Genomic DNA, 25,404 nt, shown 5'->3' with positions numbered 1-25,404 from the left:
TTCAGTGATGCCTAGGCCACCTATGACAGCTGATGGCGGAGCTGTTGAGGATCCAACCAGCCTTCGGATGAGGACTAAACATATAGTCCTCTCCGTGTAAGGACGTACACTAAGGGTGCAACCTTACCCTTTCTCCCCTGTAATATTAAGGTATTGATTTATAGTGACTTTTCTTGCTGTTGGGTCTTTTTCAGTGTCGGTAACCATACAGTTTAGGGACCCTACTTGCCGATACGACGTCTTACTGTTACCGTTAATCTGGCACGTTGGCAACGTTCAGTCACTGTTCTAGCGTGAATTGTGTGTTGCCACCGCATTGCCTCTAAAGTCACTAGCGATACATTTGCGAGAATATTTAAAGCATATTTTCTTTTTCTGTGGGATTGTAAATCTATTTGGCTAATACCAGGTAAGTAAAATTGTGGCATGTTCGGATAATGCATTTAATAACATAGTTTGTGTGAAATGATGAGCACATCATTTTATTAATTACGTTCCTATTTCGTCCCATACTTATACGAACAGAATTCGATTGGGATGTCTAAGAAGGAAGAAAAATCTGCAAAAACTCCTCCGAAAAGGAAACCAAGGTTACGTCCTTTACAAGCTTCAGGTCAAGAAATGCTTGTACATTGCTACGAGCAATTGAAACAGGAAGACGACGAAGAAGGTATCAGTCGTAGTGATACGAAGCTAATGGCAAGAGTTTCATTATTAACTGGGGTAAGTGTTCGTTTTTATCTTGTTTCTATGATAAGTTTCTGGCATAATGACAATCAGTTGAAAAGGAGCAGTATTTCATTCTGAACCTAACCTAACCTAACCTGATCATGTAGGCCTAGGCCTATACCGGTACCATGTCTTGTGTCGACTTCGATACGGTTCGTAGACTTAACCTTTGTGTATTCATGTTGACTTACGGTATATGTGTATGTAATATATTTCTGTGTGTGTATTCTTACAGTGTAGTTTCGGTTTAGTCCGAAAAGTAATAGGAAATTTCAAGAAGGGAGTTGAATTTTCTACACCAGGTAAACGCCGAAAGCGTGAACATCCAGTGACCGGCATAGACAGTTTTTCTAAGGAAGCGATAGCAAGGTTTATTTATGATAAATTACATAAAGGTAAGGTGACTTCATAAGGAATCTATTGCAACATTATTTATAGAAATTGGCACGCAGGTGAGATAAGCTCCCAGAAATGTTTTGTGCATGTATTGTCATACAGCTCTTTTGAGTCCCTTGTAACTCTCTTTTTTCTTCCCACAGGAGAAGTCGTAACTGTAAGAAAGGTTTTCGACCACATGAAAGCAAATTATGACACTTATTTGTACAAGGGCTCCGAAACATCATTAAGAAGAATTTTGAAGGCCATGGGGTTTGTGTGGAGTAAAGGTGATCCCTATGCGTATGTTAGAGAAAATGAAGACATTTGTTTTAAGAGATCCTGTTTTCTGAGGGAATACATGCGTAATAAGGACAGTGAGAAACCAAAACCTGTTGTTTTCTTGGATGAGACTTGGATTTTTATGAATGGTGAATATATATGTTATATATTACATTTTATATTTAAAAAATCTTGGAATAATTTATCTTCATCAGGTGTCTTTGGTTTCAGTTGTGCATTTGTCTTTCAGGGTCACCCACATACTCCTGGAATAAACCACACAAATCTGGACATGATGTTCAAGGAGTAATTCGTCGACCTGTGTCTGAGGGAGGAAGACTGGTTATTGTTCATGCTGGAACGAAGGATGGCTTTGTACCTGGTATGTTCTTCTTCATTTTATTGTAGTGAGGTGATCTCTCTTTACATAGTTATGAGGGTATTTAGGGTTTGTAGTACGGATGCAGGGGGGGGGCACATAAGTCTCTGATAAGACCCCAACTTAAGTACAGTTCCTGTGTATGAGACCCTCACTGGGATTACTTGGTTTGAGAATTGGAAAAGTTCAAAAGACAGAAGCACGATTTGTTGTGGGTGATTTCTGACAAAAGAGTAGCGTTACAAAAATTTTGTCGGGTTTGGGCTGGGAAGACTTGGGTGAAAGGAGACAAGTTGCTGGACTAAGTGGTATATTCTGAGCTGTCGGTGGATAGGTGGTGTGGAATGACATTGGTAGACGAATACGTTTCAGTGGTATTTTAAAAGTAGGTAAGATCACAGTACAGTGATAAAGTTGATGAAAAGTGGGGCAAATATTTGTTTTTTTTTAAGAAGGGAGTTAGGGATTGGAATAATTTACCAAGGGAGATGTTCAATAAATTTCCAAATTCTTTGCAATTATTGAAGAAAATACTAGGCCTATCCCTGAAACTACATCTTCTGTCCTAAGTGCAGATCAGTGGTGACTGATTGATTGAAATTGACTGGCACTAGGTCGGAAGTGGCATTATAACTTACGGCTCATTGAGCTCTGTACGTGGTTTTTGATTTTGACTTCTCCACTGTTATTAAAAAGACTTGCAGGTATTCACTTTAGGCCAATGATTAACCTTAGAGAGGTATTTCAATCAAAACTTACTCAGTGTATTTTCATATAATATTACTGGATATTTGTATCAGTAAATTACTTGTATTGTAGGCCTATTTATTATGTTTATTCTGCATTCGACAATCTCCACCTGAATCAGTGCTTGATACCTGACTGTTGAACACCTTCCAAGCTTCTTATTTCTTACTGCCTGATATAGGTTCAGTGTTCGCAGCAATTACATTTGTTCTAAGGTATTGAAATGGGTGTTTATACTTATATCTTTTATGCAAGTGATCGTGGACTTCTAATCCAGATATAGGCCTACTAATGGAGATACATTCATGAGAGATGTTACGATAAAGTAGTGTAAGTAGTAATTAATTGACTTCATCATCAGGTGACTTTGCTACACAGTAGTTGGTTTTACTTAAAATCAGACAGCTTTTTGTATCATTCAACAGAAATCACATTTTTTATTAATAGGCCTATACTTTTTTTAGAACAAATAACTTCATACTAAAACTTAAAATTCTTACAGGTGCTGATTTGATATTTGCTACAAACTTGAAGAGAATCAGGATTACCATGGTGCTATGAACAGCGAGAAATTTCAGATGTGGGTGAAGACGCAATTAATCGTAGGATTAAGAAATATAGGACCCTGTGTTATTGTAATGGATAATGCACCATATCACTGTAAGCTTGTTGAGCATCAACCAACAACGAAATGGAGGAAGGATCAATTAGTGGTAATTATACTTAATTGAATATTTCCTTCTACTGAATGATGTTTAATGATGTTACAGAAATTAATTTTTATTTTTCCTTTAATTTACAGTCATGGTTAAGGCAGAATGGAGTTTCTCCACCAGAAAATGCCACAAAAGATGAGCTGCAAAGGTTGTGTAATATGAATCGAAGTCACTTAAAGAGGTACAGAAGCACGTAAACATAAGTTTAGATAATGTTGTTTACACTCGTGTATTTGACTTTCATGTATGCATAACAATATTTCTCTGTTTCTTTAAAACCAGGTACATTGTTGACGAGATGCTGCACAGTGAAGGCCATACTGTCTTACGACTTCCTCCATACCACTCATTTTTCAATGCCATCGAATTTGTATGGTCTGTGGCAAAACAGTATTATAACAAAACAGTGGCTTCAAGACCTGGTCACGGATTGGACAGAGCTACAGCTGTGTGGAAAGAATCTCTTGATCAGGTAGGCCAAGTGGAAATGTTATTTATTGGATATATGCAAGTGGAGTTTATAATATACTTGTCAGGCTGTGATACTTCAATATATCTTATAGGTGACAGCAGAGATGTGGAGAAATGAAGTAAAACACACTGAGAAGAAGATTGTCGAGTTCTACAATAATGAGGTGAGAGGTCTTCCTGAAGTGGAGGAACTAGTCATTCATCATGGAAGCAGTGAATCGGAGGAGGAAGATGAAGAAGATGTAGAAGAAGAAGAAAGAAGAGAAGCCGAGGAGTTAGCTGTACCATTGTAAGAGCCATTCCATGAGATTAAGAATGTTATAACTTTGCTGGGAAATAATACATTTCTGATTGCCCCGTCCTTTCTGATATAACGAAGTTACATTTCAAAATTGTGGGAATTGTGTATCTACAAGTTACAGGGCGGTATAGATGTGCAGGTGGGGATCAGTGTCCAATCGGAGTGGAATTATCTAGAACTGCTGTGGCGCAATGTGATGAGGAGCGGGCAAGGGGGGGAGAGAGAGAGGGAGACAGCACTCTGTCACCAATACACGATGTAAACATTGTACGCCTGTTAAAATACTGACATAACTTAAATTTTATACACTATCTAATGTAGTGTTGGCTACTGAATGCATGATTCGAGGCAGTGTATCGATTCATTCAAGTGTCCGAGTGAATCGATTCACAGGAAAGGCGAGCTCATGGCACACGATTCAGCTTACTCCCAGCGGACAGTGCTGAGTGGCGCACTCACTGGACGTTGACGGGGAGCCGAGCTTCCGCTGCAGCGAGACAGTGTATCATGGCACATCGAAAGAATCGTGAACGAGCGCGGCTCAGTGAGACACATGATACACACGGCTCCTTATCGGCTCACTGGACACGCGGAGAGCCGAGCTTCCGCTGCAGCGAGGCATACAGTGAATCATGGCACATCGAAAGAATCGTGAACGAGCGCGGCTCAGTGAGACACATGATACACACGGCTCCTTATCGGCTCACTGGACACGCGGAGAGCTGAGCTTCCGCTGCAGCGAGGCATACAGTGAATCATGGCACATCGAAAGAATCGTGAACGAGCGCGGCTCAGTGAGACACATGATACACACGGCTCCTTATCGGCTCACTGGACACGCGGAGAGCTGAGCTTCCGCTGCAGCGAGACATACAGTGAGCCATGCTAGACTGAAAGAATCGTATGCTATAATGGACTCTCGAGCTCAGCTCATTTGAAAATAATACCCATTTGCATTCACTGTCCTCTTCTTACAGGGAGATTTAAATAATAGATGGATTTATTTGCAGTGTTAAAAAGGTAGTCACAACATAATTCTGAAGTAGCTAGTAAGTAGGTAGGATATTAGGTTATACTATTTATTAGTTTAATGAATCTTAGTATTATAACTTAGTTGACATTTGACAGTTAAACTCGACTCTAGCCTGCCCTATGACTATGAGTCATGCTCATGAGTCATGGCCACTCAAAAGTACCTGTTTTATATTGGGAAGAACGGCTCAGTATTCTCTCAGTTCATATGTCGCATCGTTGCACAAGACTTCAATCATATGTGGACAGACGCAATAACAGTATGTTGAATCAGAAAACCAGCGGGCTACTGTACATGTCGGGTAGCCTATACAACATATGACGATTTAAAAAAATCCTCAGCTGATAGAAAAATACTTTTTTTTAAAAGACTGAGCGAGTTGTCGTGCGGTTAATATCGCGTGGCTATGCGCTTGCATTCGGGGGATGGTGGGTTTGAATCCCACCGTCGGCAGCCGTTAAGATGGTTTTTCCGTAGTTTCCCCATTTTCACACCAGGAAATGCTGGGACTGTACCTTAATTCAGGCCATGGCTGCTACCTTCCTAACCTTTCCCACCTTGCGTCGCCGGAAACCTTCGATGTATTAGAGTAACTAACATTTTTTCTAAGAAAGGAGTTCATAGTATGAAGACCAGATGGCAGCTGCGAGCACTGAATGCTGTTGCTGCTGTCTTACCAGCACATACTACACAGATGCAGTAGGAGCGGTGACCAATGAGCCGTGAATCGGATCACTGTATCGATTCAGTAACGTGAACGGAATCAAATGAATCGATTCAGTAAAATGAATCGAATGTCCCATCACTAATCTAATGGTTTTCCACAGTTCTCTGAAAGTCACAACTCACGTATACTGTATATATATAGAGAGAATTACATATAAAAATACCTGTGTCCACAATAAGTAGCCCACATATTAAATATAAATCAATTTGCTTTACGTCGCACCAACACAGATAGGTCTTATGGCGACAAAGAGGATAGAAGAGATAGGAAAGGGCTAGAAGTGGGAAGGAAGCGGCCGTGGTCTTAATTAAGGTACAGCACAAGCATGTGTCTGGTGTGAAAATGGGAAACCACCGAAAACCATTTTAACGGCTGCCGACGGTAGGATTTGAACCCACCATTCCCCGAATGCAAGCTCATAGCTACGCGACCCTAAACGCACGGCCAGCTAACTCGGTCATCTTTGAAAATGTCTTTTTCTATCAGCAGAGGCTTTTTTAAAATCGTCATATTTTGTATAGGCTACAGGAGATGTACAGTAGCCCACTGGTTTTCTGATTAAACATCATTTATTTAATCTATTGCATCAGTCTACTTACATACTCACTGTCCACGTACATCGGTAACCTCGTGATTCGATTATTGAAGTATTGTGCAATGATGCGACATACAAACTAAGAGAATACCGAGTGGTTCTTCCAAATATAAAACAGACATTTTCGAGTGGTCATGAGCATGACTCATAGTCATAGGGTAGGCTAAATAATAATGTTATTGGCTTTATGTCCCACTATCAACTTTTAGGTTTTTTTTGAGACGTCGAGGTGCTGGAATTTAGTCCTGCAGGAGCTCTTTTATGTGTCAGTAAATCTACTGACATGAGGCTGAGCACCTTCAAATACCACCGCACTGAGCTCGGCCCTGCCAAGTTGGGTTCAGAAGGCCAGCGCCTCGACCGTTTGAGCCACTCAGCCAGGTGTGGAGGCTAGAGAGCTGAGTTTAAGTAATTGTCGAACGTCAACTAGTTATAAAGATACTGATTGATTAAACTAATACAGTAATTAGAATAACCTAATTGACTACCTACTTACAACCTAGGTACTTTGGAATTGTGTTCTATCTTTTTAACACTGCAAATAAATCCATGTATTGTTTAAAACTCCCTGTAAGAAGAGGACAGTGGATGCAAATAGGTATTATTTTCAAATGAGCTGAGCTCGAGAGTCCATTATAGCATACGATTTTTTCAGTGTACCATGACTCTGTATGTATTGCTTCAGAGGAAGTTCGGCTCCCCGCCAATGTCCAGTGTACCGATAATGAACCATGTGTGTGTTGTGTCTCACTGATCCATGACTGCGTACGATTCTTTCAGTGTGCCATGATTCACTGTGGCTCGCTGCAGCGAAAGCTCGACTCCCCGCCAGTGTCCAGTGTGCCTATAAGGAGCCGTGTGTGTCGTGTGGCTCACTGAGCCGTGATTGTGCATGATTTGTGTGCCGTGAGCTTGCCGTTCCTGTGAATCGATTCACTCGGACACTGAATGAATCGATACACTGCTTCGAATCAAGCACTCAGTAGCCTACACTAGTAGAGGTACATAGTACATTACCATTAAGATAGATAGCATTGCAAAGTAATTCGTCTTTACCATAATAACAATAATAATAATAATAATAATAATCGTATGGCCTCAGCTACCATGTGCAGACATTTCAAGTTGACGCCATCTGGCTGTCTGCTCGTCAATTTTGACGTTCCGTTATACTCTAGGCCCACTAGATGGCAGACCGAGTAAACCGAAACTCTCTTGGGCGTCTGTGGCTGAGATTTAATGAATTTTGTCGGGTAAACACCAAATGTGTCACCAGAGATCTTTTACATGCCGACATCGTACGACATGAAGTGTCGAATGGACTTTTTTCTGCCCTTCAAAAATCCGACTACCTCTGCCGGGTTTGAACCCGCTATATTGGGATTCGGAGGCCGTCACTCTACCACTGATCCACAGAGGCAGCTGTCTTTACCATGAAATACATCGTCGTCGTACATGACTGAATTACTATCAATATATCTTAGAGAAACTGTAATGTACATGAAACCGAAATTGAGTTAATTTCCACGATACATTCTTCCTATATAAAGGAGACCATGTAGCTTATCCACCTTCATTTCAGCCACATAAATATTCAGCAAAAGTTGCAAAATCACATTAAAGGACAAATACAATTTTTTAAGTAGAAATAGTCTGGAACATAGATTAGTGAGGTTGGACATCATGCCCGTCATCATTCAGGAGTCGCTGTTGAACATACTGTACTTGTCAAAACTAGTAAGTTTCTATTTTACACAATAATAGTGAAATGTTGATGAAGACGACATACACCCAGCCCCCGTGCCAGAGAAATTAACCAACGGTGGTTCAAATTCCCCACCCTGTCGAGAATCAAACCCACACCCTGTGACCAAAGGCCAGCACGCTAACCATTTAGCCATGGGGCCAGACAATAATAGTGAAAAAGCATGTTCACTGCAGCTATTGTTGACAGGATATTTCTTCTCTTTAAAGAACAATGAGTACCACGAATTAATATCCTGTTTTGTTGATTCCTGTAAACTTTGTATGTACGGTTTTGGTTCGCCAGTTCCTAGCGTATCTACTGAATGAAAACTTTGTAGACCAATGGATTCAGTTTTATGTTTATTGCCTTCAGTCGTCACGACAGTTTTTTCAATGACAACAGTCGCTCAATTACAAATCCTGTCAAACCTAACCTAACCCTGCGACAATCAGTGGTTTTCGATGGATCACTACCTAACCGGTCATTATAATTTGTTTTCGGTGGATCACAACCAAACCTGTCCCTATCAGTGGTTTTCGGAAGAATACAGTGGTTTTGTCACAAGTCAATACAGACTCTTGAATCAATGTGTGAAAATGGGAAAGTGTAGAAAACCCTCTTCAGGAATGCCAATCTCTAAGTCCATAGTCTTTTCAGCGTTGTCACACAGCTGAAATTCACTTTAGAAGTAATTGTAAAAAGTCGTATATAGGCTCTACAGATACATAGTACATTACCAATTCCATCTCGATTGCTATGATACGCACACTGCATAGCGGTTTTGCTCTATAGATAAATCATATTATAGTGAAAAAAAATTTGTTTAAAAAAAAAAATCTGTCTGGCATGAAGGTCCAGAAGGAAAATACTTTCATTGAATTCTTATTTATGTGCTCACCACCCTAGTAGGTTTAAATAAACCTTATAAATACGTTGTAAGACCCATTCTCGAATATGGATCTGCATGTTGGTTTAATAAATTCCCTAGAGAAAGTTCAAAGAAGAGCGATGCGTTTCGTAACTGGGAATAGAAGGAATACCATTAATTGGGAAAGTCTTGAATCTAGAAGAACTAGAGCTCGCCTGTGTGGTCTTTATAAGAGCTATACGGGAAGGGCTGCTTGGAGTTGTATTAGGAATAGGTTATAACCTCCCTCATTGTATCACTATTTGCAGCGATAGCCAGGAAGCGTTAAAAGCACTATGTGCAGTTAAAACAACATCAAAAATGGTATGTGAATGCCAAAGGATGTTAGATCAGCTGTGTGAATTTAGCTCAATTACCCTATTACGGGTCCCTGGGCACACAGGTATCAGTGGAAATGAAGAAGCTGACAAACTAGCGAAACAAGGCTCAAAAGGTCCTTTTATAGGACCAGAGCCCTTCCTGGGAGTGTCACTCCGAAGCGTGAAACTGGTAATATCCCAGTGGACAAACCAGTCTCACTTAGACATTTGGAAGAGGTTAACTATAGCAAGGCAGGCACGTGAACTTATCAAAGGGCCTAGCCAAAGTTATAAAAAGGTCCTGATAAATTTGAATAGGACCAGAATGCGAATGGTAGTTGGACTGTTGACAGGCCACAATACCTTACAGAGACACCTACACATCATGAAAATCAGTCAGGATCTGATGTGTAGAAGATGCGGTAGGGAGGAGGAGACGTCCGCGCATGTGTTATGTCAGTGTGAGGCTCTTGCAAGCACTAGACATCGATACCTTGGCTCACATTTCGTGAGCCTGGAAGACATCAGGAATGCCAACATCCGGGCACTGGTATCCTTTATAGGAGCACTAGGTCTGGACTAGGCAAACCCGTTTAAGGGACACAAAGGGTCTTCACAGACCTACGTGTGGAGCCCTGCGAAGGCAGGGTTCACCCATTCTTTATCTATCTATCTAACCTCCCTCATACTTATCGAGAAATTATCATAAGCATAAAATTAGGGCCAGAAACCAGCATACGGATGTGGGCAAGTTTTCCTTCGTCAACAGGACCATAAGGGATTGGAATAAATTACCTGCGGCAGTCTTTGATAGATTCCCTTCTGGTATCAAGTCATTTAAGACCATTTGTGTAAAATGAAAAGTAAAAGTTGTAAATTACGGGCACTAAATTTGTGATTTTCTGCTTGGTTTCGATTGTGAAACTGGGAGGCTTTTTCTTGTGGTTTTCTCTTTCCAGGGAAGTGCTTGCTGTACTCATGTTTTTGTAATTGTTGTTGTTCTTGGTTAATTAACAATGTTTTTAACTTTATTTTATCATCACTTGTAACGTTAAGCTAGTAGTAAGCTCAATATATAGTTTTGTAAGCCATAGTAGCAAGTATTGGAAATAATTAAATTGTGTATGAAACTGTACATGATGCTGGATTTAGAATGACTAGTAGTATTTCTTGTAATATTTTTTTCCATGGAATTCCTTTTTGTACTTGAGTTGTTGTAGTTGTTGGGTAGTATGATTTAACTTTATTATCACTTGTAGTGTTAAGCTAGTAGTAAGTTCAATCTATAGTATTGTAATTTGTAGTGTTAAGTACTGGAAATACTTAAGTTGTGTGTGAATATGTATATAATGACACTGGATTTAGAAAGTTTAATTAGTAGTATTTCTTGCTTGTTGTAATGTTGTTGTTGTTGTTGTAGGGTAATTACGGTTTAACTTCACTTTATTATCACTTATAATGTTAAGCTAGTAGTAAGGTCAACCTATAATATTGTAAGCCAAATTGTTAAGCACTGTAAAAACTTAAGTTGTGTGTGAATTTGTATATGATGTTGCTCGATTTAGAATATTAAACTAGCAGTAATTCTTGTTATATTTTCCTTCCATATATCTGCTTCTTGTACTCTTGTTGTTTGTTTGTTTGTTTGTTGTAGTTGGGTAATTATGTTAACTTTATTATCACATTACTGTAAGTGACCGTTGCCACCGGGGTATTTCCCATTTGCAATTTATTAATAATAATAATAATAATAATAATGAGTGACAGAGGTTTAACGTAATTTGGAAGGAATGTTTTGCGTATGATAAATGAGTACCAGTTAACTATTGGGGGCAAAGGCGGTCATGCGTTGAGCTAACCACTCCAGCCCACCCCACCAAGTGCCAACGTCATGGATAGTGGAAGCCTTCACCTTCCCCCTTTCCAATGGCTTTCATGGTTTGTACGGAGATGACTTTGCTTTTTGCTTTTTAAATATTAGTATTCATGTTTATTATGTTTGTTTATTCATACCCCTGCTTTGTAATTCAGTGACCATGGAATGGCTCTAAATGTTGTAAATTATATTTATATTTACTTGTATTTATTTCCTTTTTCCTTATTGCACACGTTTGTTGTTGTTATTGTTATTACTACTACATATCGCTTAACATGTAAATAAACTAATATTTAATGCAGTAAATAATGCTTATCTCTTCGGATTCATTTCTTCGTTGCATATTCGTTTTGCTATGACAACATGACTTCTTTATGATATAAATAAATATAAAATAAAAGTATTTCTTCCCAAACATATTTGTTATACGTGCACCAATCAGAGAACCAACTAGGGAAGTACCTCTTACTAAGGTGCATAATGTTTTTTTGCATACATGTATAATTGAAGAACCACCGAGCTCGATAGCTGCAGTCGCTTAAGTGCGGCCAGTATCCAGTATTCGGGAGATAGTAGGTTCGAACCCCACTGTCGGCAGCCCTGAAAATGGTTTTCCGTGGTTTCCCATTTTCACACCAGGCAAATGCTGGGGCTGTACCTTAATTAAGGCCACGGCCGCTTCCTTCCCACTCCTAGCCCTTCCCTGTCCCACCGTCGCCATAAGACCTATCTGTGTCGGTGCGACGTAAAGCAACTAGCAAAAAAAAAAATAATTGAAGAATTGAAGATCCATATACAGGTAAGTGGGTCGCCCATGTGGTAGGCCTATTACGCGTCATAGGAAACTGAGTGAACTGGCTGTGCAGTTTGATCACATTGCTGTTAGCTTGGTTTCAGGAGATGGTGATGTATTCGAACCCCACAGTTGGCAGGTCTGAAGTTTTTTTTTGCCCGTCATTTTCATTTCAGGCTAGTGCTGTGTCTGTACGCTTATTTACATCTTAAATCCTAGCCCTCTTTCCTATCCAATTCTTGCATCACAACCTGTCTTCATGTGATTTAAGCCAATATATATGTAAAAATCTGGTAATGTTGTTTGACTCATAGTGCTCCTGTACATTGGTTTCCGTAATGTTGAAAGCTTGAGATACACCAACTTGTAAGCTGAAAATATGTTTAAAATGCCAAATGCCGAAAACCGTAAAAGTTCTTAGTGGGATGTAAAGCTGTTAGCATTATTATTAAAAGGAAGGACATATGTCTTATGTGGTAAGTCCTTGAACTTGCAGAAATCGCAATGAATTATTCAATCTATATTCCCTCCCCCCTTTCTTTAAGAATGCAGTTATAGTAATGCATACATCAGAATCAGAATAAAGGCAGGAAATGTTTAACATTATTTTAAGCGAGTGAAGGAGAGAATGTATGACTAGCTCAGGTTGGCGATTCGAGTTCGGCGGTATTTGAAAGTGCTCAAATACTCCAGCCTCATGTCTAGATCTACTGGTACATAAAGAACTCTTGCGGGACGAAATACTGGCACCTCGGTGTATGTGAAAACGATAGAAGTAGATAGTAGAACTAATATTCAATTCTGCAGTGAGCTTGAAGCTGACCTAATTTCCGTTCACGTAGCTTGGCACATTAGTATTCCTATATGTTTCCTGATAACCGTGAAGATATAACCAGCCTGCAGGCTGAAAATATGCCCAATCTCTCTCCTTAGGCTACGGGTTACCGGTATTGAAGAGAGAAGGAAATGTTCGCGCAAAAGAAAGGGAAGTCATTGGACTTTCGAAAATCACACTGCAAAGACTTATTAAACAAATTGCATCGTTTAACACGCCCCTATTTTCAAGAATATGGTTATAGTACGCCTACTGCATATCAAAATAAAGACAGATATATGTAACATTAATTTGAGTGAGAAAGGGTGTTTATTTCCTAAATTTCTCATGGAGCGTGGAAACCGACTTAATTATGAATATCTTGATTTATTTCATCTTAACTTTTATCATTTACTAGGGTAGGGAAACATTTATTATCGGTGTTTACATTGAGGTTAGTTTGTTTGGTTATGTCTGGTGATTTTAATATGTAACCAGGCAGGTTGGCAGCAGTGATCAGCCATTACAAAAAAGAGAAAAGAAGAGCATCGGGCGGCGATATTTACTTTCTGGGGTATTTCGTTACGTGGCGATTACTATACACATACGTCCCACTATTGTGCTGGAACAGATGTGGAAAAGTCTGCAATAAAAACACACTCAAGATGGTTGCCAAATATGTGCAGTGTCTAGGAAGAACTGAACCAACTAACTATGTCTTCCTATTTCTCTTGCAGAGCATCCCTACAGTTTAAGAAAATGTAAATAATTGATAAACCAGATGTAAGAAAGGAAATGAAACCCTCTGATGAATATCAAGAGCATAACCATGAATATTATTAAAAATTAAATGTCAACTCGTCTAACATGACACTTACGGGAAGCCTCCAAGAAGCGATCGTACCACTGGACTGGAATTACAGGATCTGGAAGCTCACGCAGAAACTTTTTCAGAGCACTTGCGATGCAATGAGGTTCATATTCTGAGAGCTCAACGCTGGCAACATCTATAAACAAAATCAACAACACAATTACAGATTTCCCTTGAGACAAGTAATATATTCACTCGGGATGAGTACTGGTACTTCAAAACCAACACAAACAATACAGTTAAGTTCATGGAACAATCAGAGAATAATAGCATGCAATTTGTTATCTAAAATGAAGACTATCAATCAAAATGATATCATGGGCAGAAGCAATAGTTGGATCAGAAAACTTCAAAAGTAACTGTTATTTGGTACCATATCAATTTCTCGTTTTCAAACAAGAATATTGAACAATGGACTTCCATATCTTTTTTTAACATACAGAGACAAAGAAAGAAATTTGTGTGTAAATATTTACTACATACGTTTATAAAAAATTAATGCACACAGCCTTGTAACCGTCCAGGCTTCTCCAGCCCTACTAATTTAATATAATATCATTTTACGCGATATCATTTGATATCAAGTTTATCCGCCATCGGCAATTATTTGTAATAACATATTTATTCAACGTCAATCATTTGTAATCAAGGCATTTTGGAATCATACTGTATATATGATGACATCGTTTTATTATTTAAATTATTATATTATGTAGGATAAGAATTCATTATGTTGTAAATACGGTCAATATGTTGAGACATAGTTGTTTTCATTTCATCTCATATTTGTGTATACGGAGGGTTATTCTTGAAGCTTGGGATTTTGCGTGAGTCATGGGTTTATTTTATGACCAAGGCTAGTAAACAGCGACCCGTGCGCGAGGCTTGCAAGCTGGTCAGCTATATCATCGCCACGCCTTCTGGACTTGTCGAGGAAGAAGAGAAGGGGAGTTGATGCTTCGATCTATCGAATCAGATACTTCGTTGTATATGAGTTTTGAGATTGAACTGTTACCAAGAGTGGGGGTGAGCCCGGATATATACTGATTCTCAACACGAGAACGGGACCTAACAACCTTACGACCTTTCAACCTTACAACCTAACGAGATACTCCATCACTACTACTTCTACTGTGAACATCTACTTTGAACGACGTGATTTGATTTTTGAAACAGTGTGTGGTCGCTCCGTGACATAGTTACTTTTGTACAATGTGTTATCGCTTCGATACAGTACTTACGTGCGGTAATGTTATCGGATCTGCGTGACACGAAACAAACTTACGGCTTGTGTTATTTTCAGTAAATATTGTGGACGAAGAACTATGTTTAGTTCAAGTCTACGGAATTTTGGTACAAGTCTGTACCGTATAAATAGTATAGCTCAGTTGGATTGAGATTTCTACTAATATGGAAAAATTCATATCTCTGAATTTTCTCCTCATACGATCAACGCTGATCAGTTTTTACAAGTATAGGGCCAATGTCTAATTTAAAGACTAGGCAAATAGGGAGTGCTAGTCCAGATAGCCCGTACCATATAAGAGAAGGAAGGAAGGATGTCCATGGAGCAAAGTCTACATCGAGAAGAAGAGAACGAGTAACCACGGAAACCAGATGACGTCAACGAAAGCTGCAATTGGTGAGCTTCAATTAGATAAAGCAAGCATTAGTAAATTCAGTAAATTATAAATTCCTCCACGCTTTAAGGAAACTTTTCCGATTCATCTCATTTTTTTTTGTATAATAAATTCATTTGTATTTTATATTGCGTTAATTTTCTTTCTTAAGCGATACTTAATGGTTCATTATTTAAAATCCTACCCCTGTGATTTAAGAATAAGTCTCTATGCTAGTAAATATAAATTTTGGTTTACAGTTTTATTTAAAACTGTAACCATGGCGCCCAAACATTACATAGAGAAATGGGGAACCATGGAATGTTAATTGTTTCTATTTGCGTGGCAATTTGCGGGCAAGCCACAAATAGTTTATTTGATATTCATGTGTCCCAAGATAATAACTTTCATCTCCCAATGTGTTATGACGAGAGGGAACAGTTACAGCCTAGACCATGCGAATTCTAAACAAATATGAAATTAAATTTCTAGTGACAAAATGTTATCCAACAAAAATACTACTATTAATAGCCCAAAGTAACACCACCATGAGACTATGGAGAACACTAGTTTTTTTTTTTTTTTTTTTTTTTGCTAGGGGCTTTACGTCACACCGACACAGGTCTTATGGCAACGATGGGATAGGAAAGGCCTAGGAGTTGGAAGGAAGCGGCCGTGGCCTTAATTAAGGTACAGCCCCAGCATGTGCCTGGTGTGAAAATGGGAAACCACGGAAAACCATCTTCAGGGCTGCCGATAGTGGGATTCGAACCTACTATCTCCCGGATGCAAGAAACACTAGTTTAATTTATATTATTTTTTGCAGTAGATTTCCATCCTGCAACCATGTTTAAGAGTTGAAGAGATCAATCTGATCAGCATTATCGAACCATCAGGGAATCAAATTTCAGTTGCTCGTATGTAAGACCTAACATCCTCACAGCCTGAGATATAGGAAGATAATGAAAATTCAGGAGCATGTATCACCACTGCACATCAGGAGACATGCAGCTGACCTGAACTTCCTTCAAAAGGATTTTAAATGGATATTTTCAGTCAGAATATCTAGTTTCACTGTTAAATATCCACATCCCTTCCCTTTTTTGAGATTCAACAACCATCCTCAGCACTCACACTAATCCAGCCATCTTTCCAAAGCCATTTCACAACCCTCCTTTACAATACTAATACGAGACTTGAGGTTGACACATCAAGTATATTTCAGGACAGGGTAAATAAAATCTTAACAGGGTTCCAGGCTGAGTAGCTCAGATGGTAGAATGCTAGTCTTCCGAGTCCAACTTGGGAGGCTCGATCCTGGCTCAATCCAGTGGTATTTGAAGGTGCTCAAATACAACAGTCTTGTGTCAGTAGATTTACTGGCACGTTAAGGAACTACTCCAGGACAAAATCCCAGCACCTCAGTCTCTCCAAAAACTATAAAATTGTAGTTAGTGGGACGAAAAATCAGTAACATTATTATTAACAGGGTGTTTGGGAAATAAATACAAACAACCTTACAGAAGGCAATAACGTCCATAGTTCGTAAAATATGATTTATTAAATTTAGTGAATGGTTTGTCTGAGGGAGGAGCTTGAGGTAGAATGCAAAGTTTGTGAGGTAGGTAGTAGCTTTGTTGGCCTGCCATACTATGCTTCAGGCAGTATGCATGCATAATATTAAAGAAGCAATTCTAAGTACATCACTGCACTGCAGCTGAACACATCACTTCAGTGTGGCTTCAGGATGTATTCCGCTTGCGTAATGTGCAAGAAACAATTCCTAAGTACATCACTGCACTGCAGCTTCAGGTAATAGAGTATGTATGGGTAAGTTGTATGAAAATGTTCCACATAAAAGAGCAAATATTTCCACACTGGAAAATATTGTAGTGTGTGTCAGGAAAGCCCCAAGTGGTTCATCATTAAATATTACCTTAGTTACAAACATCATATTTTCAACTTCATTTTTTCTTTTTTAAATAGCACATTATTTTGACATCATTATGAATTCATGGCCCCGCCAATAACCTACAGAAAAATATTTGTACTTACCTTCCAAATACCCTATATAATAATGCTAAGTGATCTGACGTCGTATGATCTATGATGGCTTGGCTATGGACACGGTCATTGCCAGGCTTAATGAAGAAGATAATAGGCTGCTGCCCTTCCGAATACAAGTAGGTTAGTTCGATTTTGGCTTAGTCTGGTGATATTTGAAGGTGCTTAAATATGCCAGCCTTGTATCAGTACATCCCCCCTGTGGGAGGGAGGGGATGATGGAATAACACCCATGGTATCCCCTGCCTGTTTTAAGAGGCGAGTAGAAGGGGCCCCAGAGGTCTTACATTGGGAGTATGGATTGAAGACCATGGGACCCTTAGCCAAGTCCTGTCATTGTTTCGACTTACTTGTGCCAGGCTCCTCACTTTCATCTATCCTATCTGACTTCCCGTGGTCAAGTCTTTTTCTTTTCCAATCTCGACGGTATTAGGTTTACGAGGCCTACAGAGACTTTAATTTTCACGCCCTTCGTGGCCCTTGTCTTTCTTTGGCCGATACCTTCACTTTTTGAAGTGTTGGACGCCTTCTATTTTTCCCCCTCTGATTAATGTCAATAAAGGATGGTTGCCTAGTTATACTTCCTTTTAAAACAATAATTACCACCCCAAACCGTGTTGTTAGATTTCTGTCGTGTTAAAGAACTCCAGCAGAACAAAATTCCAGTGCCTCAGCATCTCTGATAACCATACAAGAATGGTAGTTAATGGGACATAAAATCAATAACATTATAATTATTATGACAAGGACATTCTCATGGTTTTTTATCTGCACAGTAGTTATTTATACCGTATAAAGCTGACCTTGTTATGTGTGTTGTATCTAGTGCACATTATTTTGATCCCAGAATTCCCTCATTCTTTCTGAGTGGGCCTGCTTGTATTCCTCTGTACAAAGGACACTGTCTTCTTTTCAGTTGTTTGTCTTGGTTTAGCCCATTCATTACTATCTCTTTTCGGAAAACTATCGGTCAAAGGCATCTTCCGGTTTGATCTGTAACACTTGAAAGTCGTCTTTGGTGTTTCTAAACCAAGGCATCGTGGTTTTGGGTTTTGAACCACCAAACGAGTGAAAAATCTGTTAGGTCAACCTGTTTCCATCCATTCGTCTGAGGTGACAGTAAAATCGTGCCTTTTTTTGCGGATCGTGTCTGTAATTTTCTCTATTTTGTTATAGACTTTCTTGTTGGATCTTTTTTGGTGGCTGCCATACCTGTAGTTGGATCCCATGATTCCTCTAATGATTCTGGGCTTTTTTTTTTTTTTCTCCAATTCTTCAATGAGTCCTTAATTGGCATTTAGGGATAGGGTTTGGCTGCATACCTAACTATTGGCTTCAAAACCATTTCATAGTGACATATCTTAGTGTTCTGGGAAAGGCATTTTTTGCTGTAGATCGTGTGTGACATTTGGTAGGCTATTTCAAGTTTGCACATTCGTTCCCCAAGCCCTTCCTTGTCCAGTCCATTTTTCATGATGATCTCAGAAAGGTACTTAAAAAATGTTGTACTCTCCTGATGTCCCTGTATTCCATCGGGAGTTTTGGTGATGTGTCTTTGATGTTAGTCATTACTTCTGTTTTTTTTTCAAATGATATCCAGGCCAGTTTGTTCAGCAATTTCCTGTAACAGCTCAATTTGTATCCTAGTAGTTTCCACGTCGTTTGACAGAATGGCGATGTCATAGGCAAAAGTTAGAGAATCTACCATGATTCCTTTGGATTTGGTACCCATTCTCAGTGGACTACTGTCGAATACCATTAATCATTATGAAGTAAATTATTGAGATATCTCAAAAGTTAAGCAAAGTTTTCCATGACCTGCAAAGAATTATTTTGCAAATTCCCATTTTTTAGAGCATTGTTTTCTGGGATTTCTGTTTGTGACTTCTATACTGCTAGAATATTGCATACAAAGCCTCTAATTTGTTGTACATTCATGGTTTGCTTTTATTTGCTGCACTGATGTTGAGTAATTTTTGTTGTAAACTGAGTGTCCTCAAATGACGATGCTGGGCATTTGGGCATTCTCAAGCATTGTTGACCATTTGCAAATGCTGCATTTGTGAACTAGTTACCACTTAGATTATCACTCTGTACACTGTGTGAGGTCCCCTTGACTGTCTTGGCTTGTAGTACAGTGAATTATATTTAAATTTTATATTCAGCATTTTGCTCCTTTTACAGAAACATGGTGAAAGAGAAAAGTTTGCTCCAATAATTCCAGCTAGTTACTTTGGTAAATCAAGAAAAGGGTGTCTCTTTACTAAGGAGAAAGCAGACTGGAAGAAAGAAAATACCCAATATACAAAAGTGCCGTATTAGAGAAAATACCAAGGTGAGACTGGGGAGAATGAAGTACGAACTCAAATTCCTCTTACCAAGAGAAATCTTTGAATTTTTTTTTTTCATGGAGTGATATTTGAACATATAGCAAGGGAAACTATTTGATATCTTGTAAGTAAAAGAACATCCCAGATTTCACTCTCAGCCCTCACGAACTAAGAGGTTTTGTATGGTTTCTGATCTTTACTGGATGCCACAGATTACATTCAGAAAGAGTGTATTGGTCAAAGATGAAGACTTAGGTGTAGAAATTGTCAAGGAAGCAATGCCAAAAATTAGATATCTGAAGTTGACGAGACTAATTCATTTTTGCAGTAATGATCTTGTCAATAAAATCGAGAGTGACACAGGCTTCAAAATACGGCCTCTTATTGAGATGGTAAATGCTGAATTTCAACTGTTTGGAGTGTTTGAAGAATGTCCAGCGGTGGATGAAGTGATAGTGAAATACTACGGGTATAATAATAACCTGAAACAGTTCACAAAAGGCTAGATTTGGTTACAAGTTACGGGCCCTGTGCGGATCAAGTGTTTACTGTTTCAATTTCAATCTATATTATGCAAAGAATCAGACCGAGGGTGAAAGAATATGTTACTAAGATTCCATGTTCTGAACATGATAGACTGTATCGACAATCCTAGGAGTCACATAATGTTATTTGACAACTTTCTCACTAACAGAGACCTCACCGAGCTCGATAGCTGCAGTCGCTTAAGTGCGGGCAGTATCCAGTATTCGGGAGATAGTAGGTTCGAACCCCACTGTCGGCAGCCCTGAAAATGGTTTTCCGTGGTTTCCCATTTTCATACCAGGCAAATGCTGGGGCTGTACCTTAATTAAGGCCACGGCCGCTTCCTTCCCACTCCCAGGCCTTCCCTGTCCCATCGTCGCCATAAGACCTATCTGTGTCGGTGCGACGTAAAGCAAGTAGCAAAAAAAAAAACAGAGACCTCCTAATTCATCTCTGATCCCCGGAATTTAAAGCAAAAGATATTGTAAGGGAGAATCAAACAGGTTACTGTCCTTTGAAAATGAGTAAAGAGTAGAAGAAGAACCTAGATCCTATTGTCAAAATTGCAATGTGACCCTCAGCATACAATGTTTTGATGTGTACCACAAGAAGTTAGGAATGATGTACATAACTGCTGTTACAAGGTGCATTCAAGATATAACACCTCCAATTTTTTTCTCACTAACTAATCACATGGAAAGTATGAAATTTGTGTCACTTTTTGACGCAATCTCGCTGCAGCCGCACACATTTTTCACAACGTCGATGCCACAATTCCATGACCACTGTGAACGCTTCTTTAGGGGTCTGTTTTGACCACCGGAAAAATCGCTGCTGCAATAGCAGCACGGCTAGTGAATGTACAGTCACGGACAGAGTCTTTCATCGTTGGAAACAGCCAAAAGTCGCTGGAGCCAGATCAGGTGGGTAGGGAGCATGAGAAATCACTTCGAAGTTGTTTTCATGAAGAAACTGCTGTGTCACGTTCACCCGATGCGCTGGTGCATTGTCTTGGTAAAAAGAGCACGCGTGCAGCATTTTCCGGCCATTTTTAACTTTTCACATTTTCAGGTCGTCGTGCAGGATTGTGTGCACTGATCCCACGGAAATGCCAACTTTGGAGGCAATCTGTTCCACACTAATTCGGCGATCCTAAAAAACAACTTTCTCCACTCGCTCGATCATGTAGCCAGACCGCCTTGTGCGAGGACGAGATTGTCGTGGTTTATTGTCGCCAACGTAGTGCCTTCTTTGAACTGTCTCACCCAAGAATGCACATTAGACACATCCATGACACCATCACCACATCTCATTCATCTCACTGAACTGGCGATGAATTTCAATCAGTATCACACCACACAAATGGAGAAAATGAAAATGACTCGCCGATCTTGCAATGAAAACATTGCCATTTTAGGTATAAAAACCAGTCTCACTCTCATCACTGCTACTAGGGCTCTTTGTGCCATACAGTACTGCCCAATTATTTTTAAATAAACCACATGTTTCTATCGGTTTCCAGTTCTGAGAAAAAACATCGGAGGTGTTAACTTAAATGCACCTTGAAGAGTTTGTAACGCACAGCACCCTCATATGAGGACGGGTTTTATCTACTTATCTATGACACTTATCCTAAATGTCTCCTAATAGATGATGTATCTAACACTTCTAAACAGTTTTCAGTAAAAATCTCTTTAGAAAAATTTTTTAAAAAAAATTTAGGCATTGAGAGTTTAAGTATGTTTATAGCAGCATCTTGCGGTCTATCCAGTTGTGCGCTTTCTTAAAGTCAACAAAGACTGACAGATACTGTTTGGAACTTACAGTGCAATACCTGATTATCGTTTTAAGGTTATGTATCTGTTCGGCTGTAGAGCGATTTTTCCTGAACCCCCCTGATATTCACCTATCTGAGGCACGAGTTGGGCTTTGTAACACTTCAGGATGGCAAGTGAATGAACTTTGTAGGTTACTGGTAGCAGGGATATTCCTCTGTAGTTGTTGATATTTTTGATGCTGCCTTTCTTGTGCAATGGATGGATCAGGGCCGTTTTCCAATCTTTGGATTGAAGGAACCCTACCCAAACATTGGAAAACTTGTACTTGTTTTTGCAAGATTTCAATTGATTCCTCGAGCTCATATTTCCACAATTCTGCAATTACAGAGCTTTCTCCATGTGGTCTGTTGTTTTTGAGACAGGCAATGTGGTGCTTGATTTTATTTTTGTCGGGTGGTCTGGATTTTGGGCACCCGAGTATGGATTCCTTGGTCTCAATGGGGCTTTGTGGTTTATCGCAGTTTAGTAGATTCTTGAAGTAGTCTGCTAGAATGTTACAATTTTTTTCATTTGAAGTTGCCAATGTACTGTACTTTCACTGAAAGCATAGCGATGGTGGCTTATAGCTAGCGAGTTTCCTTTTGAATGTTCTCTAGAACTCCTGGTTTCATTTCTCTTAAAGTTTTGGTCTATCTTTTCAATAAGTGATTTTTCAAACTTAAGTTTCTCAGTCCTGATCATTCTAACTGTTTGGGCCTGTTGGATTTGTAAGTTCCCAAGTCGGTTTCAGTTTCCGTCGAGTAAGAATGTTTCCTAGCACCGAGCATTTCCTGGAGGACTGATTAGCAGGTATCATTCCACCAGCCATATTTCTTTATATTTCTGCAAATTCTTTGGCAGCCTCTATCAGGCACCTTTTGGTGTTCTTAAAGTTGATGTCGCCACAAAGACGCACACATGGAATGCTGTCAGTTGTGTACACTGTTTTATTTACAAGTTATTTACACATATTCTGTACACGCACTAATAAACTTCCATCTTGAAACAAAACACTTCTACGAAGAAGTAGAAAAAGACTGGAGACTGCAGCACCTGCATGTCAACCAACCAACTACCAACATAACCAATTCTCATACTTGACTTCAAACACTCGGCTAACATGACTTCCACACAAGTCTCATCAAAACCATTCAACTCTACTCCCAAGACTGCCTCTTTATATACGTTGCCTGGCCAGGCTTCTAGAAGAATATGACACAACATGTTTTCTCGTAAATTCGAGAGTCTCCAACAGCCTACAGTATTCACAATGTAAAGAAGTTTCTACACAAACCCAGTCACACATTGCATTGTTCTAGATTGTTACAGTGTGTTTCACAATATTTTAGTGGATTATACATCATATATACAGGTACAGTAATAATAAATTATATACTATTAATTACATGTTCTTACATTAAATAAACTCATATTAACTTACATACAGCAGAGGTTCTAAGACATAACCTCACAGATAATATGATCGTCCGTATATAACTACGTAAATAATAATACTACTAATAAATGTAAACAACTTCATAGCCACACTTCACAAGTTATAATAACAACAACAACAACAACAACAACAACAACAACAACAACAATAATAATAATAATAATAATAATAATAATAATAATAATAATAATCGATATTTCCATTATTTACCCATGGGTTAGAGAATATTGTTTCCAAGTTAAATTAGTCTATTACACTTGCGTCAAAGTCAGTCGCTTAGTCTAGCCTTTTCCTGGAACTCCACGGCACATTGTCAAAGTTTATCATAATCACAGGATATAAACTTCATGGTTTTGATCTGTATTGAATTGTGATCACAATAATAATTATTATATTAATGTTGTATGGTCCACTTTTTTCAATACTATATTATGCAATATTATTGAATTACATTACTAAACTAGGGACTAGTTTCGGCCTTGGCTGGCCATCTTCAGCCTTAATGTAATACATCTAATAACTAAACAAATGTAAAAACACACACTTGACATGAAAACTAATGTACAAACACAGAATTAACGTTAAAATCTGGGATGAACTAAGTGTAAAATCTGAAAAATAAATTAGGCTCTAAATTTTTAGCATCTTGAATATGCTCGTCATCCAGACTCTTTCTTGCATTGATATTCATAGAACTGTTAGTTCCATCCCTGCTAATCATTACAATTTCAATTGCAAAACGGGAACTGGTAAATGTTGATTCTGTAGTCAGATCATCAATCACCAAATCTACTTGAGTAGTGTTGGCAGTATGCAAGCCACTGGATGCCACTGTAAATAACCACCAGCTGACGCAGAACTGCTAGATGGTGTTTCCACATCGACCAATGTAAATAAAAATGAAATGTTCCCGTAGTGCTTGTTAAAAACATGCTGAAATGCTGTTGGACATTGTCAGGACGGCACATGAAGATATGGTTAAAACGGACACATTCTTAATTTGTGGCTGGTATAAATTCGCAATTCATTGCGGTGTCCATGAAGTTAACCTGAATAAATGATAGATAAAATTAGAAAAAATTTAATGAATAGAAGGAAAGAGAGAGCGTGTTAGTCAAATTACATTGGTTATATGAGACCTCTCGTTGTGGCATGTTGTGCGTGGTGTATTGTTGTGTGCCTCATACTAACGGTTGTGAGATTCAAAGGAAAGGGAAGGGGCAGGGCAAGGAGAGACGGGCGGGGCAAGGGGCGAGGGGGTGGGGCAAGGGGGGAGGTCGGGGAAAGCAGAGGAGGGCTTGGATGGGAAGGGGAAAGGGGGGAAATGAAGGCGGGGCCGAAGGATGTGGGAAAAGAGATGGCTGCTGAGGAAAGGTGCTGTGAATATTATGAAGAACTGAATTATGACTTGTTGGTTTGACGTTTCTAAAAACAGGAATGAGAAGGTCAAATAGAATATTTGGCTTTTCTGAAATGTCATTAAGATTATGATTTGGGTTAAAATATTGATCTATATGTCTGAAGCAGCTTTCAGTAATGTTAAGGAGGGGGCAAAGGGCCCCCTCACTTTTCCTTTGAATCTCACAACCGTTAGTATGAGGTACACAACAATACACCATGCACCACATGCAGCAACGAGAGGTAAATCTCGTGTTGATGATTTTGAGAATTTCCATATCTTGTTTTATGTCTGTGAATTTGTGATCATAGCCATGCATATGCTGTTCTACAGCTGAAAATTTATTGTACTTCAGGGCAATGATGTGTTCTGAGTACCTTATATTAAAATTACTCTCGGTCTGTCTGACGTAAGAAGAATTAAAATTGTTGCAAATAATCCTGTATACTCCTGATTTTAAAAAACTATTGAACTTGTTTATGGATGTGGCATTATGTAGGACTTGTGCGTT

General features: G+C 39.1%; 1 protein-coding gene across 4 annotated transcripts in view; it reads right to left on the bottom strand.

Annotated features, from left to right (window-relative positions):
- Pi3K21B (phosphatidylinositol 3-kinase regulatory subunit alpha) overlaps window positions 1-25,404 on the bottom strand; it is a 919,547-nt gene that overhangs the window by 127,276 nt on the left and 766,867 nt on the right. For all 4 annotated transcript variants that reach the window (XM_067141251.2, XM_068226250.1, XM_067141250.2 and 1 more), the window contains one exon: window positions 13,691-13,819. In XM_067141251.2, the coding sequence (XP_066997352.2) occupies window positions 13,691-13,819 (129 nt within the window). The remainder of the gene's footprint in view (window positions 1-13,690; window positions 13,820-25,404) is intronic.

The sequence above is a fragment of the Anabrus simplex genome, chromosome 2 (assembly GCF_040414725.1).
Source record: "Anabrus simplex isolate iqAnaSimp1 chromosome 2, ASM4041472v1, whole genome shotgun sequence".
Lineage (NCBI taxonomy): Eukaryota > Metazoa > Arthropoda > Insecta > Orthoptera > Tettigoniidae > Anabrus > Anabrus simplex.
The sequence above is the reverse complement of the archived record's forward strand: the minus strand, read 5'-3'. Positions and strand labels throughout refer to the sequence as shown.